This window comes from Rhinoderma darwinii, chromosome 4 (assembly GCF_050947455.1).
Source record: "Rhinoderma darwinii isolate aRhiDar2 chromosome 4, aRhiDar2.hap1, whole genome shotgun sequence".
Lineage (NCBI taxonomy): Eukaryota > Metazoa > Chordata > Amphibia > Anura > Rhinodermatidae > Rhinoderma > Rhinoderma darwinii.
The window spans coordinates 170,218,147-170,231,477 of NC_134690.1; the positions used below are offsets into that span (position 1 = coordinate 170,218,147).

At 42.9% G+C, this 13,331-nt stretch overlaps 1 protein-coding gene across 2 annotated transcripts in view; it reads right to left on the reverse strand.

Moving 5' to 3' along the window:
- The window catches only part of PSMD1 (proteasome 26S subunit, non-ATPase 1), a 61,688-nt gene extending 51,186 nt beyond the window's left edge, over positions 1–10,502 (reverse strand). For both annotated transcript variants that reach the window (XM_075861841.1, XM_075861842.1), the window contains exons 1-8: positions 10,385–10,502; positions 7,079–7,122; positions 6,044–6,117; positions 4,212–4,381; positions 2,511–2,716; positions 2,232–2,375; positions 1,894–2,120; positions 512–572 (exon numbers count right to left, since the gene is read on the reverse strand). In XM_075861841.1, the coding sequence (XP_075717956.1) occupies positions 512–572; positions 1,894–2,120; positions 2,232–2,375; positions 2,511–2,716; positions 4,212–4,381; positions 6,044–6,117; positions 7,079–7,122; positions 10,385–10,400 (942 nt within the window). In that variant the 5' untranslated portion in view covers positions 10,401–10,502. The remainder of the gene's footprint in view (positions 1–511; positions 573–1,893; positions 2,121–2,231; positions 2,376–2,510; positions 2,717–4,211; positions 4,382–6,043; positions 6,118–7,078; positions 7,123–10,384) is intronic.
- Positions 10,503–13,331: the final 2,829 nt, after the last annotated feature.

Consider the following 13,331-nt stretch of genomic DNA (forward strand, 5'->3'; position numbering starts at 1 on the left):
GTCAAGACTGATCTCTTGCGCACAGCTCCAACACTGCTGCTGACGATACTCCCGCCGCTACGGAAAAGAAGAATTCACATTCTTCTTCTTCTCCTCCTCCTCCTCTTCTGCGCACGCTCCCCTCTCCATCTCGTCAGACAGTGAAGGAAACTCTGATCTCGCGAGAGGTCACACAGCACAAGCACTGTCCGTAGCTGATTGGACAATGTCACAGCGATAGTGACACACCCACTTGCCATTTACACACCCCATTGGCAGTTCAGGGGGTTATTTACATTACGGGCGCCAAATATAACAGCACTGATATCTAAATCACGGAGGAGGATAGGAAATTTTTTTTAAAGTGAGACAGGGTTTGTGCAGCACTGCCTATAACATGGTGCAGTCAGCTGCACATGTATGGGCAGGTGAAAGCTTTGCTTGCAGACAAAAATAAAGCAACAATATAAAAACACACTACAAGAGACCATAATGCGGTTACACAGCGATTTATATAACTGTACATACTAACCAAATCTGTGGATTTGCTGCCAGTTGTGCTCGTGGGCTTCTCCTCAGTTTCCATTGGTTCACTGCAAGATGAAACATAAAACAGGATAAGAACACAATCACACACCACGAGTTTTACTTTTCAACAACCGCCAGTGGAACAAATATTACATATTTTTAACTACTATTTTGAATTACAACTCTTCCACATACCTACACACCAGGGGCAAAAAGCAAGTGCTTTAATTAGCCCTTATGATGCAGTTAGTGCAGGACTTGCACCCATATTACGGTCGCAGAAATGTGCCAGGATTGTGCTAGTGTGAAACTAGCCAATATAACTGGCAGGCTTGTCGACGGTTTCCAATAATAGCCAGCAGAACTGCAATTGTGGGCTACAGCAGAGGCTTTAAAGAGGCTCTGTCACCAGATTTTGCAACCCCTATCTGCTATTGCAGCAGATCGGCGCTGCAATGTAGATTACAGTAACGTTTTTATTTTTAAAAAACGAGCATTTTTGGCCAAGTTATGACCATTTTTGTATTTATGCAAATGAGGCTTGCAAAAGTCCAAGTGGGCGTGTTTAAAGTAAAAGTCCAAGTGGGCGTGTATTATGTGCGTACATCAGGGCGTTTTTACTACTTTTAGTAGCTGGGCGTTCTGACGAGAAGTATCATCCACTTCTCTTCAGAACGCCCAGCTTCTGGCAGTGCAGACACAGCCGTGTTCTCAAGAGATCACGCTGTGACGTCACTCACTTCCTGCCCCAGGTCCTGCATCGTGTCGGCACCAGAGGCTACAGTTGATTCTGCAGCAGCATCAGCCAGCGTTTGCAGGTAAGTAGCTACATCGACTTAACTGCAAACGCCGATGCTGCTGCAGAATCAACTGTAGCCTCTGGTGCCGATGTGTCCTCGCTCGTCCGACACGATGCAGGACCTGGGGCAGGAAGTGAGTGACGTCACAGCGTGATCTCTCGAGAACACGGCTGTGTCTGCACTGCCAGAAGCTGGGCGTTCTGAAGAGAAGTGGATCAGAACGCCCAGCTAGTAAAAGTAGTAAAAACGCCCCGATGTACACACATAATACACGCCCACTTGGACTTTTGCAAGCCTCATTTGCATAAATACAAAAATGGTCATAACTTGGCCAAAAATGCTCGTTTTTTAAAAATAAAAACGTTACTGTAATCTACATTGCAGCGCCTATCTGCTGCAATAGCAGATAGGGGTTGCAAAATCTGGTGACAGAGCCTCTTTAACTCAGTGTAGCTTACCCAAGCTGCTGTAATAATGACTCAGTATATTATAAATTGAAGGTATTTGACAAATATTTTGAATCTGATTTGCAGGTCTGTTTGACATTGAAACCAAAAAGAAAAACAACCTATTATTTTTGGCCTACCTGTCTTTTGCAGTTCCTGGTACTGTGCCGGTGTTAGTAGAGCCTGGTACTGATGGAATAGGGGCTCCGACAGTACGTAGATTTTGAATGACAGAAGACAGGAACTGCTGGCTGGCACTCTCATACAAGTCAAAGCATATCTGGTAAGCCATGAGCAGGTTGTCCTCCTTCACCAACTTCTCTAAAATGTCACTAACAGCTTGTGGATCATCCAAGAAAATTAGGCACTGTTGAGGGAAATAAAGCAAATAAATAAAGAAGCTGCTCCAGCAAGTGCCCTGCTTATTACAGCAATCATGTATACTACTACTAGAATATGAACGCGGTATCGAAGTTACCTGGCACACATTGATGAAGTCTGGTTTCTCTAGGTTCATATAGATTTTGACCAAAACTCGAAGAACTTTATTCCTAAACTGTTTGTTTTGCATTAAAGACATGCAGACCTTTAAGCTGTAGGCCAACATTCCAGGGACATCATTCTAAAACAAAAAGGTAAAAAAAATACTTTTTAATAAAATACTCTACATTCACAAAAAAAATAAAAAAAAAATAAATAAATATAATATATATAAATAAAACAAAAAGGCGATTGGAAGGAGAACCATGGGTCTCACCGATTCTAAAATGGTTTTCTGGAAAACATCCAACCTTCGTGTCTCTAGAGCAATCCCTATTGCCTGCTTATATTTGTGGTCATCTAGGCAACGCTGGAACATCTTGTTTACTATCCCTTCTAAGCGCTCATCCACCGGCTTCTTTTCACCCTCGGGGAGCTCAGCATTTTCTACACACTGCTTGGTGTAATGGTCAATGCATTTGGCTGCAAAGGAAAATGAAGAGAAACATTATTCTGGAATCGGGATACACTTCCTATAATAGAATTGACTTCCTTACCATTGAGAGACGGGGACAAGGTGGATCCTTATTAATACTACGTATTGAAAATATTACAACACATAATAAGGGCTTATACTTAAAGTGAATTGCCCCAATCGTAACCAAGCCACATCTATTGTAAAATACAGATTTGCAATTTTAACCATCAAATAGCAACAGTTCTGAAGTAAATACCCCATGTAATTCTGTTTGTTACTACCTGGTTGCCCTTAGTTACGTCCTTTGTAGTTAATTTGTTAGCCAATAGAGAATGCGCATTGCAGCACTGCTCTTTTACTACAGCAGTGCTCCTACTTTCTATGCTGTGTGACCTCGCATGCACGTTTTCCTTGAACATGGACTACACCAATAAAGTAACGGAAGAGTACATGGAGCCAAGAGGATTGTGGGAATTGTAGTGTTTAACTCTAAAATGGTGGTCACATGTGCTGCTCTGAAGTACCGCCCAGTCTAAACAGTTATTCCAGCATATCGAACGGAAGAACCGGGAGGTCAAAAACCAGGAATAAAAGAACGTGGTAAGTGTCATAGGACATGTCATAAAATGTATTCAGAAAAAAGGGGTGTAATAGGCTTTCAGTAAAAACGGCAGATTCGAGGATAACCCCTTTTAAGGCATGCAGTACTCCTACTGCTATACCCCAAAGATTAAAGCATATTTTTTCCTGGCGTAGTGATCCTTTGCAAATGAAAGGATGTGTTTGTATGAAATATCAATGCACAGATTGACTACACATCAATATTATCCAATGCATCCCCCTAATTTAAAATACCATTATGGGTATATATTTCCTTCAGGGTTAGTCATTTCAATAAAGGCCATCTGCTAAACCTACAATCTAAGACCTTGTTCACACAGTGCAGTTTTTGATGATTTTTGCAGCCAAAAAAGGACTTGATCCAAAAATAGTATAATTCCATTATAGCTAATTCCTTTCTATAGAGTTGAGACACAGCGGAAAAAATACACACCATGTTTTGCAATAATTCAGCAGCAAATCAACTACATAATAGTTCTGCTGCAGATTTGAAAATTCGCAGCATGCTCTTAAATATTCAGCGGAAAAATCTCCTACATGTGAATGGGTTTTTTTTAAAACCCCATTCGCCTGTGTTGTACTGTAGTTTGTTGCAGATTTTTGTTGTGGAATACGTATAGAAGATCTGTGACAAATCCGGCTGAACACAACAGTAAGTCCATTCAAGAGTCCAACACCACCCAATCGACTATATATTCTCTATAATGGATCAACTGGTCAAATTAGATTTAATATCAGTAGAAAACATCCTTATGGCAAAAACAAAACGGAAAAATTTGTAAATCGCAACGGTGCCGAAAGCCAACCTGAACTTCTCTTATTTTTCCCCTCCCTTAGTTTTGCTGCCAAGAACCCATTAGCTCCATCACAACAACTTACCTATAATAGTCTCCACATATTCAGAGTTGTCATTCACATTAAACAGATCTCCAGCGCCCAGAGCGTAGTTCAGAGACTCTTCAAATGCCCCTAGGTGGTAAAACACTTTGGAGGCCACAAGGGCAGCAAACTGCCTGCTTCTAAAAGTCTCATCTTCATAAAGCACTTCACTGTAGAACAAAGACTTATTGTACATCAGTGGATAATGTCATTTCAGAAATATTAAAAGGTTTTGTCAATTAACAGAACACGGAGGGAAAAACTAGACTGAATTATTCATTAAAAAAAAAACCTGTTGTAAATATTAGAAAGCACTGTGTAGCTAAGCAGCAGGCGGTCTGGATGAAAGCTACAGGCACCTCCAGCTGCGCCACTCACTACGGGGGGGGGGGGGCGGGGGGGGGGAGGGGGGAGGTCGGGGGGAGGCGGCCTATAATATGGGCCACCAGCACTTCCTCCCTGTGCATTTTGGGAAGACAGTGTTCAGTCCCCAGCGCTGCAGTGGAAGTTACTCCACCAGTATTTCAGTTAGACTATTCTCTAACATCTACAGCACGAAGCAAAACACTATTTGACTTTAGAGAATCCAGAATTTTCATTTTATTCACTTTTTTACTATAAAAGGGTAAATTTTCATACTTGGGCCTTATTCACACAAACGCATTTCTCGTCCACGTGGTGACTGTTTTAATATTGGTCAGCACACTGACCCATACGAGTCAATGGTACTATTCACATAGTTATATTTCACCGAGTGTTTGTCCGTGGCGAGAAACTCACAGCATGCCCTATTCTGATCTTTTGTGGACCAGTCACCCATTGAAGTCTACGGGTGCATGAAATTAACGGACAGAACACAAATGATATCCATGTGCTGTCCGCTTTCCACAAATCAATTGATCAAGAAACACAGATAAGAAAAGTGATTGTAGAGGAGAAAAACGGACGACACACAAACCACATGCACGCAACACGGACATTTATACGGATGAAAACTGGTCCGCTTTATTGCGGACGCAAATCTGACACGCTGGTGTGGATAAGGCCTTAATAACACACACCCAGTAAAAAAATACTGCCTCTAAGGAGGATGTAGACAGATTCTATAGCCAGATCCTTTTATTTGGGGCTATAAGATGTCAGGGAACATGGGTTGAGCATGTTGGAGATAATCCACTGCCAGACACTACTTGCCTCCTGAGATTAGGGCCTGTTCACATCACTGTTACCCTTCTGTCGAGGGGTTTCGTGGGAGGTTTCCGTCAGGTTAACCGCTCAACGGAAACTTCAGCTTCCGTTTCCCTCAACGATGATCCCAATGGTGACGAAAACATGGTTAATGGTTTCCGTTTGTCACCGTTGTGACAGGGTTCTGTTGTTTTTGACGGAACCAATAGCGAAGTCGACTGTGCTATCGGTTCCATCAAGAACAACGGAACCCTGTCACAATGGTGACAAACATTAAACTTTAGCAACGCTTCCGTCAGCATTGAGATCAATGGTGAGGGAAACAGAAGCTAACGTTTTAGTTTGCCTTTCCGTTGAGGGGTCAACCCGACGGAACCTCCAACGGAACCCCTCAACGGAAGGGCAGCATTGATGTGAACACAGCCTTAGTGTATATGTTTATGGTCATAGGGAATAGCCAATTGGGTGTATAGCCAGCCTATAAATCACAAGGGTGTGCATGCACCTGGTTATCCGGTTTTAAATAAGTGTGAAACCCCTTTGAATGTGGAGATGGAGAGAACCTAAAAAAATAAAGGCCGTATATGTGGAGGGGGGGGGGGGGGGGTCATCGGTAAATAATTAGGATTGTGTAGAAGTCTTACATTTTATCCACAGACTCCGATATCTCAGCCCAGAAATCATTGACTACTGCATTCAACTTGTGTAGAGCAAATTCCTAAAGTAAGACAATATAATGATGAGTTAGCAGATCTACAAACTATTAAAAGGTACATGCACATACTAAATATGACAATTTTACTGTAGACTTAGGAGCTGGTTAGGGCGCTTTTACACGGGCAGATTTCCTGCCCCGTAAACGAGCGCTGATTGACGTTACAGAACATGAAACGGGGCTTGTTAGCTCCATTTACATGGAGCAATGATCGCAATGTACGGAGACAAAATCACTTATGCGATCGTCTGTGCTCATACATTTGCATCTTGTCGGCAGCACATCCCGTTTACAAAGGGAGATGTGCTGCCAACTAGCGACCGCATCTTTTGGCCACATAAAAGATGCGATCAGTTGTTGAACGAGTGTTTGCTTGTTCGTCAGCGGATTGCTGCCCTGTTTACACAGGGAAACTATTGGGAACGAGCGTTCGTATTAATGCTCATTTGTAGTTTACAGAAAGGGATGTAAGCGCAACAACGATATTAATAATGAAAGTACAGTCTAAATCCTATTCAACCAAGATAATATGATCTGATAAGAAAATATAGAAAAAAAAAAAAAAGAAACTGCCCAAGCCCACAAAACTTTAAGGCTGGATTCACACTGTGCGTTTTTATTGTGTTTTTAGCATGCGTTTTTTTTGTTCTGGAAGATAAACTCCCATGTCTCTCAATGGGAGCTCATCAATCAAAACAAAATAAACGCATGTTAAAAACGCAAGAAGAAAGGTCAATAAAAAAGCCAATCAGAAAAGGGTGAGAAGATGAGCCGTTGCATATGTAGCCAACCCCGAGGCTAATAAGGCCTAATAATTTGTCGACTCATGGACTTCAGTATAAACGGCTTGCGAATTGACAGACATAAATGGCATGTATGATTTCTGCACATCTTTAACTTTCATAAAAAATATTCTATAAAAACGTACAGTGTGTAGAAAACAAAATAAGAAGTTTGTTCAAACCTTAAGTTGAGGCTCCTCTTCATCGAGAAGGGACAGAATACCAGCTGTGGAAGAGCAAGACAATACAGATAACGTCACATCTAAGGACTCCGGCATGAGTCAATGCACATTACACAAGACAACAAAAACAGTATGAGAATAATCCATTCACATAAATGCCAATCATTGATCAGAACACGGACCTTTCTTTCTTGGCTGGTAAAAAATGGGCAGCTAAAAAGCGTGATAAGTCACAATGTTGTCTTGCTTTACGACAATAGGAACAGTTTTTAGTTTCCAACATACAAAAAAAATCTGCAACTGAAAATAGAAGCACATCCATATCCTAATTGGTAGTTGGTCATATCTGGAGCACTATCCAAACATGTAAACCAGGATAAGGAAAAGCCAAGGTGAGGGTGTTTGTCCCGTCAGGACGCCCCTTTCTGTCTGCATTATTAGGGCATATGGAAGTTCGAGGTGGGGGTCCCCTGCTCATTCTTATTTTAGAGGTTCACTTGACAGAAAGGGATTAGGGAAGCATCAGTAAAAATAGTTAAATAGTATCATTCATACAAACTGGAGCATTGTTGTTAGCCTGGTCGGTACGCTCACATTATTCCTTAACCACTTCAGTACCAGGGTATTTTTTCCCCAACGCTCTGTTAACATTAGCTATAATCTGGGTCTGCTCACAGGACCCCTCAGCATCACATGATTTGCCACGTCTAATACAGTACGCAGCCCTGTGCATTGGTGATATCACAACTATGGATTAGGATTGGAGCAGATGACGGACAAGCTTACATTACTTCCACCTCCTTTTAAGCTGGATGCCAGGAAAAGTACAAAGCCTTCCAAAATCTAGTTCTGGGAGCTATAAAGATGGGGCTCTTCGCACCCATGAGTATATACAGAATCTTTATATGACAATAAATCACATTAAAGTTCACACTGGGTTTTTTGACGCAGAAACTGCGCCGCAAAACGTGCCAAAAAACAGCAGAAAATGCTGTTTGATTTCAATGGGAGGTGGAGGCGTTTTTTTCCCACGAGCAGAAAAACCGGCACGCGGGAAAAAGGGACATGCCCGATCTTTGGGCGTTTACACCTCTGACATCAATGGGAGGCAGAGAAAGCGTATTTCGCAGCATTTTATGCCCGCGCCGCTCAATGGACACAGCAAAAAACGTTGCGAAAGTTCCAAACGGAATTTTGAGGCAGATTTTCCACCTGCAAAAAACTCTGTGTGAACCCAGCCTAACCTTTTCACTGCTAAGGACTTAAAGGATTACATTAGAAGGGCTACGAGATAGATCTTGGCATCGTATTAAAGCCCAGAATTCTACCTTTTAAATGATACCAACCAGGAGCAAAACTCTAGCTGCAGTGTTGAAGTCATGGAGCAGGATGAACGTTTTACTGGTTTTGTGTAAGTTCACACGCAGTGACCAAAAACGCATGAAAATAAGGAGCTGCTTTCAGGCAAAAACAGCTCCTGATTTTCAGACGTTTTTGTCACAACTTGCGTTTTTCACGTCCGTTTTTGGAGCTGTTTTTCAATGGAGTCAATGAAAAATGCCACCAAAAACTTTGCAAGTAGTGTCCTGCACTTCTTTTGACGAGCCATCATTTTATGCGCCATATTTTGACAGCGACACGTAAAATAAAGGCTCGTGGGAACAGAACATCGTAATTCCCATTGAAAGCAATGGGCAGATGTTTGTAGGCATATTAGGGGCTTTTTTTCAGGCGTAATTCGCCCGAATTACGTCTGAAACCACTGCGTGTGAACATACCCTTACGGTTAGGCATTATTCATACGAATATATTTCACGCCCGTGTGCTGTCCGTTTTTACACACTGATCCAAGCAAGTCAATGAGGCTATTAACACATCCGTTTTTGTTTTTTTTTCCGCGGAGCATGTGTCAGATGCAAGAAACTCACAGCATGACCAATTCTGGTCTGTTTTTGTGGACCAGTCTAAGCGATTAATGTCTATGGGTGCATAAACAACCTGGAAAGCACACGGACAACATCCTGGTGCGGTCCACTTTTCACGGATCAGTTAGTAAACAAATGCAGAAAAAGAAAAGTGCAACCAGAAAGTGCTTGCAGAGAAGAAAACCAGATGACACACAGACACGGATGAAAAACAGTCAGTTTGTTGTGGACGCAAATCTAACGCTCGTGTGAATAAGGCCTAAGAGAAAGGTAGGAGAGGGAAGCTGCAAGAGGAAGATCCCAGAGATTTTTGGTCTATTTAGCTTAGATGATTTTGTGAGAATGTGCGATAGACAAGGGGCACGTTTCCACTCTACACACTTCATCTCGGGAGATTTTGTACATCTCAGGCTCTGCTTGGCTCGGACTTCGCCACAAACCTGAATTTGTATACATTGTTTTAACAAAACGCAACGCTCTGATGCAAAACTGCATAAAGACACCCCAAAATGCAAAGTGTTGAGTGGCAATTACACAATGTGCCAGGTGTTTACTTTTACAAAATATATGGGTATAGGGTTATATTATGACTTTTTATTTCATAATCCAGGTCTTGTGTCTGCCAAAAGTTTGGAAATTGTCCTGAAGCCCCTAAAAGCAAAAGGGCTAATGAGGACACGAAGGCCCTCCGGAAGGTCCAGAAGACCATTTACCACCACATCACGAAGATGTCACTGAACTGAATTTATGTTCGAATGTAAAAAGGTCTGTTGCCACAGATATACATGAACCATTTATTTGGCTCTTACAGATGTCATTATTTAAAGGGACAAACACTTTCATGACTGGTCAGGATTATATATATATATATATATATATATATATATATATAATATCTTTACTTTGTACAAACACCTTCGCATTGTGAATTAGCAGATGTTTAATACACTGGGAATGGAACAGACACATAATGAAGGGATTGTAATAAGAACTTGGACAGGTCAGTCAATGTAGTGATTCATCATAAGAATAATCCTCCTGCCTCTATTACTCGCAGGTTGGTAAAGCTTCGCGGTCACATCGCCACCCACTGCTAACAAGCCGGTGACGGAGCAGGCGCCCGGTCAGGCCTTCCCGGGGGTGACTCAGCATGTCCCTGCTGTCTCCGTTCTTTCTGGCTGTAGCTTCTATCCCTTCCACCACCACCGTGTATCTCTACAGCCCTGGAAGACCAGACAGCCATCCCGGGCCGCATCACACAGTGGCCGGTAAAGCCAACCCCATGACGCCACCACACTGAACAATGAGTCAGCGGATCTCAGTTTTTCTACTCTGTGACTTGTACTTGCCAACCCCCGCCGCCTGGTGTGCGCTAACTTACCCGCCGAGGTGATCATTGTGCTCCGTGTCTTGTTTCCTCTCTTCCTCGGTGTCCCGGTAAACTGCTCCCGGCAAAGCACAATATCAATCTGGTACTTCCGGCGCACACTGCACGTCACGACGAGGCCGGAAGTGACTATGCTTCTTACCAGTTGTTTCACGCCCATGTTCAATGAGCGACATTTTAGTAGTGGGCAAAAGAGTTGATAAATGACATTACAAGCATCCTTATCCAACAGTTCTGTCCACAAATTAATACAATGTTTTTTTTTTATATTATTATTATTCAAATTATTATTGTCACTCATCCTTTAAAGTGTAGCTAAACGTTTGACAAATTTCTGACATGTCATAGTGACATGTCAGAAGTTTGGATTGGTGGGGGTCCGAGCACTGAGACCCCCACCAATTGCTAGAACGAAGCAGCTGAAGTGCTCGTGTGAGCGCTCAGCCGCTTCGTGTCTGTTCGGCTTTTTCCGGAAAGCCGATGTATCGGAGTACGGGCTCATAGACTTTCTATTGAGTCCGAAAATGTATAAAAAAAATCAGGGACAGACAAGTTTTTGAAGAACAAATTGAAAAACCGATACAAACAGATGTAAGTAATTTACGGACTGTCCAGAGCATTCAGTGTATGGAGCGATCATGTCTGATCATTATGCTGGGGAAGGTAGCTGCACCATATGAATATGCGTTCCCCTACAGGCCGCACGTCTGGCCCACAAAGGCCGCATGCAGCTCCTGGGCTGTCAGTCATTCCATCAACATTATACATTACATTGGCTACAGGGACATCAACGGCATAGCTCTTGTACTTTTATAATATATTGTGATAAATTGTCTGAAGAATTACATAATGTTTTATATTAAACATAAAACAAACGGCTCATGCATAAGTGTCCTTGTGGCCAAAAGCAACACGAGTTTAGCTTTTTTATTTTTATATAGGAAGGGTTCATAATAAAAGTATTTGATCTAAATGGTTGCAATTAGCAACACTTGACCCGCACGAAAAAAATTAGAATTATGTTGGTATGGAACTTAAGACCTTGAGACTAGGGCCCTATGGTGGTCACGTCTTTACCTCAGAGAAAGATTGAGACTGCTTGCAAGTCACATAAAAATTGTGGCATTTCCGAGACTTGTAAGCGACCTTAAACAGGCACTGTCGTTTGAACAAAATTTGCATAAATCAATAGTATAAGAGAATATAAGAAACTTTGTAATAAATCGTATTGGAGAGAAATTCCTCTTTCTCCACTTATCCTGCCACCTGCCTTCCCTCTCAATTCACTGCTAAAATCTGTGTTGAGAGACCAGACAGATTATCAGCTCTCTGAGGGATCAGGTTTTACAGTTGCCCACAGAAGTGTAGGGAGAGAGGAGGAGGAAAAGAGCAGAGAGAGAGAGGCAGAAGAGTGAGAGAGAGGCAGAGAGACAAAGATAAAGCTTTTGCAGCTTCTAGTAAGTGTCACATCTCACCCCAGTGCTGGATTCACAGCTATACTACTCATTCTTAGGGCTTATTCAGACGAGCGTTGCGTTTTTGCGCGCGCAAAAAACGCTGCGTTTTGTGCGTGCAAAAACCACTTGACAGCTCCGTGTGTCATCCGTGTATGATGCGCGGCTGCGTGATTTTTGCCCAGCCGCCATCATAAGATGAGTCTAGTCGACGTCAGTCACTGTCCAGGGTTCTGAAAGAGTTAACTAATCGGCAGTTAACTCTTTCAGCACCCTCGACAGTGAATGGCGATCACAATATCGAGAAACCTGTTAAAAAAAAAAAAAGTTTGTTCTTACCGAGAACTTCCCTCCCGGCCGTTGCCTTGGTGACGCGTCCTTGGTGACGCGCCTCTCTTGACATCTGGCCCCACCTCCCTGGATGACGCCGCAGTCCATGTGACCGCTGCAGCCTGTGCTTGGCCTGTGATTGGCTGGAGCTGTCACTTGGACTGAATTGTCATCCCGGGAGGTCAGACTGGAGGAAGAATTCGGGAGTTATCGGTAAGTCAGAACTTCTTTTTTTTTTTACACGTTCATGTATATTGGGATCGGAAGTCACTGTCCAGGGTGCTGAAACAGTTTAACTCTTTCAGCACCCTGGAAAGTGACTATCTCCTGACGTCGCGTACCGGAAATTTTTTTGCCGGGTTCGGTTCGGTTGTCCGGGTTCGCTCATCTCAAAGACACTCCGTTTGGATGTTTGTAAACAGAAAAGCATGTGGTGCTTTTCTGTTTACATTCATCCTTTTGACAGCTGGTGCGCGAAACAGGCAGTTCGCACGGAAGTGCTTCCGTGCGACCTGCGTGGTTTTCACGCACCCATTGACTTCAATGGGTGCGTGATGCGCGAAATACGCGGAGATATTGAACATGTCGCGCTTTTTGCGCAGCGGACAAACGCTGCGCAAAAAGCACGGACTGTCTGTACTGCCCCATAGACTTGTATTGGTCTGTGCGTGGCGCATGAAAACCACGCGGCCCGCACGGACCCAATACACGTTCGTGTGAATCCCCCCTTACTGTATAATGTCCTCCATGCTGCTGCTCCAGCTTATCTATCTATCTATCTATCTATCTATCTATCTATCTATCTATCTATCTATCTATCTATCTATCTATCTATCTATCTATCTATCTATCTATCTATCTATCTATCTATCTATCTATCTACTTCTCCAAAAGACAAGACAGCACACCTTGATAGTGAAAATGCATGTGGTGAATAAATCCACTTTTTTCACTATCAAGGTGTGCTGTCTTGTCTTTTGGAGAAGTTACTTGGTATCAGGGACACTGGTCATGTGTCCAAACCAGGGGCGTAACTAGGAAAGACTGGGCCCCATACCAAACTTTTGACTGGGGCCCCTCCTCCCCTGGGTGTCACACAAGCCCCCTTGTAGATAGTGCCTTTTTTACAGCCCCCCCTGTAGATAACGCCATACAGC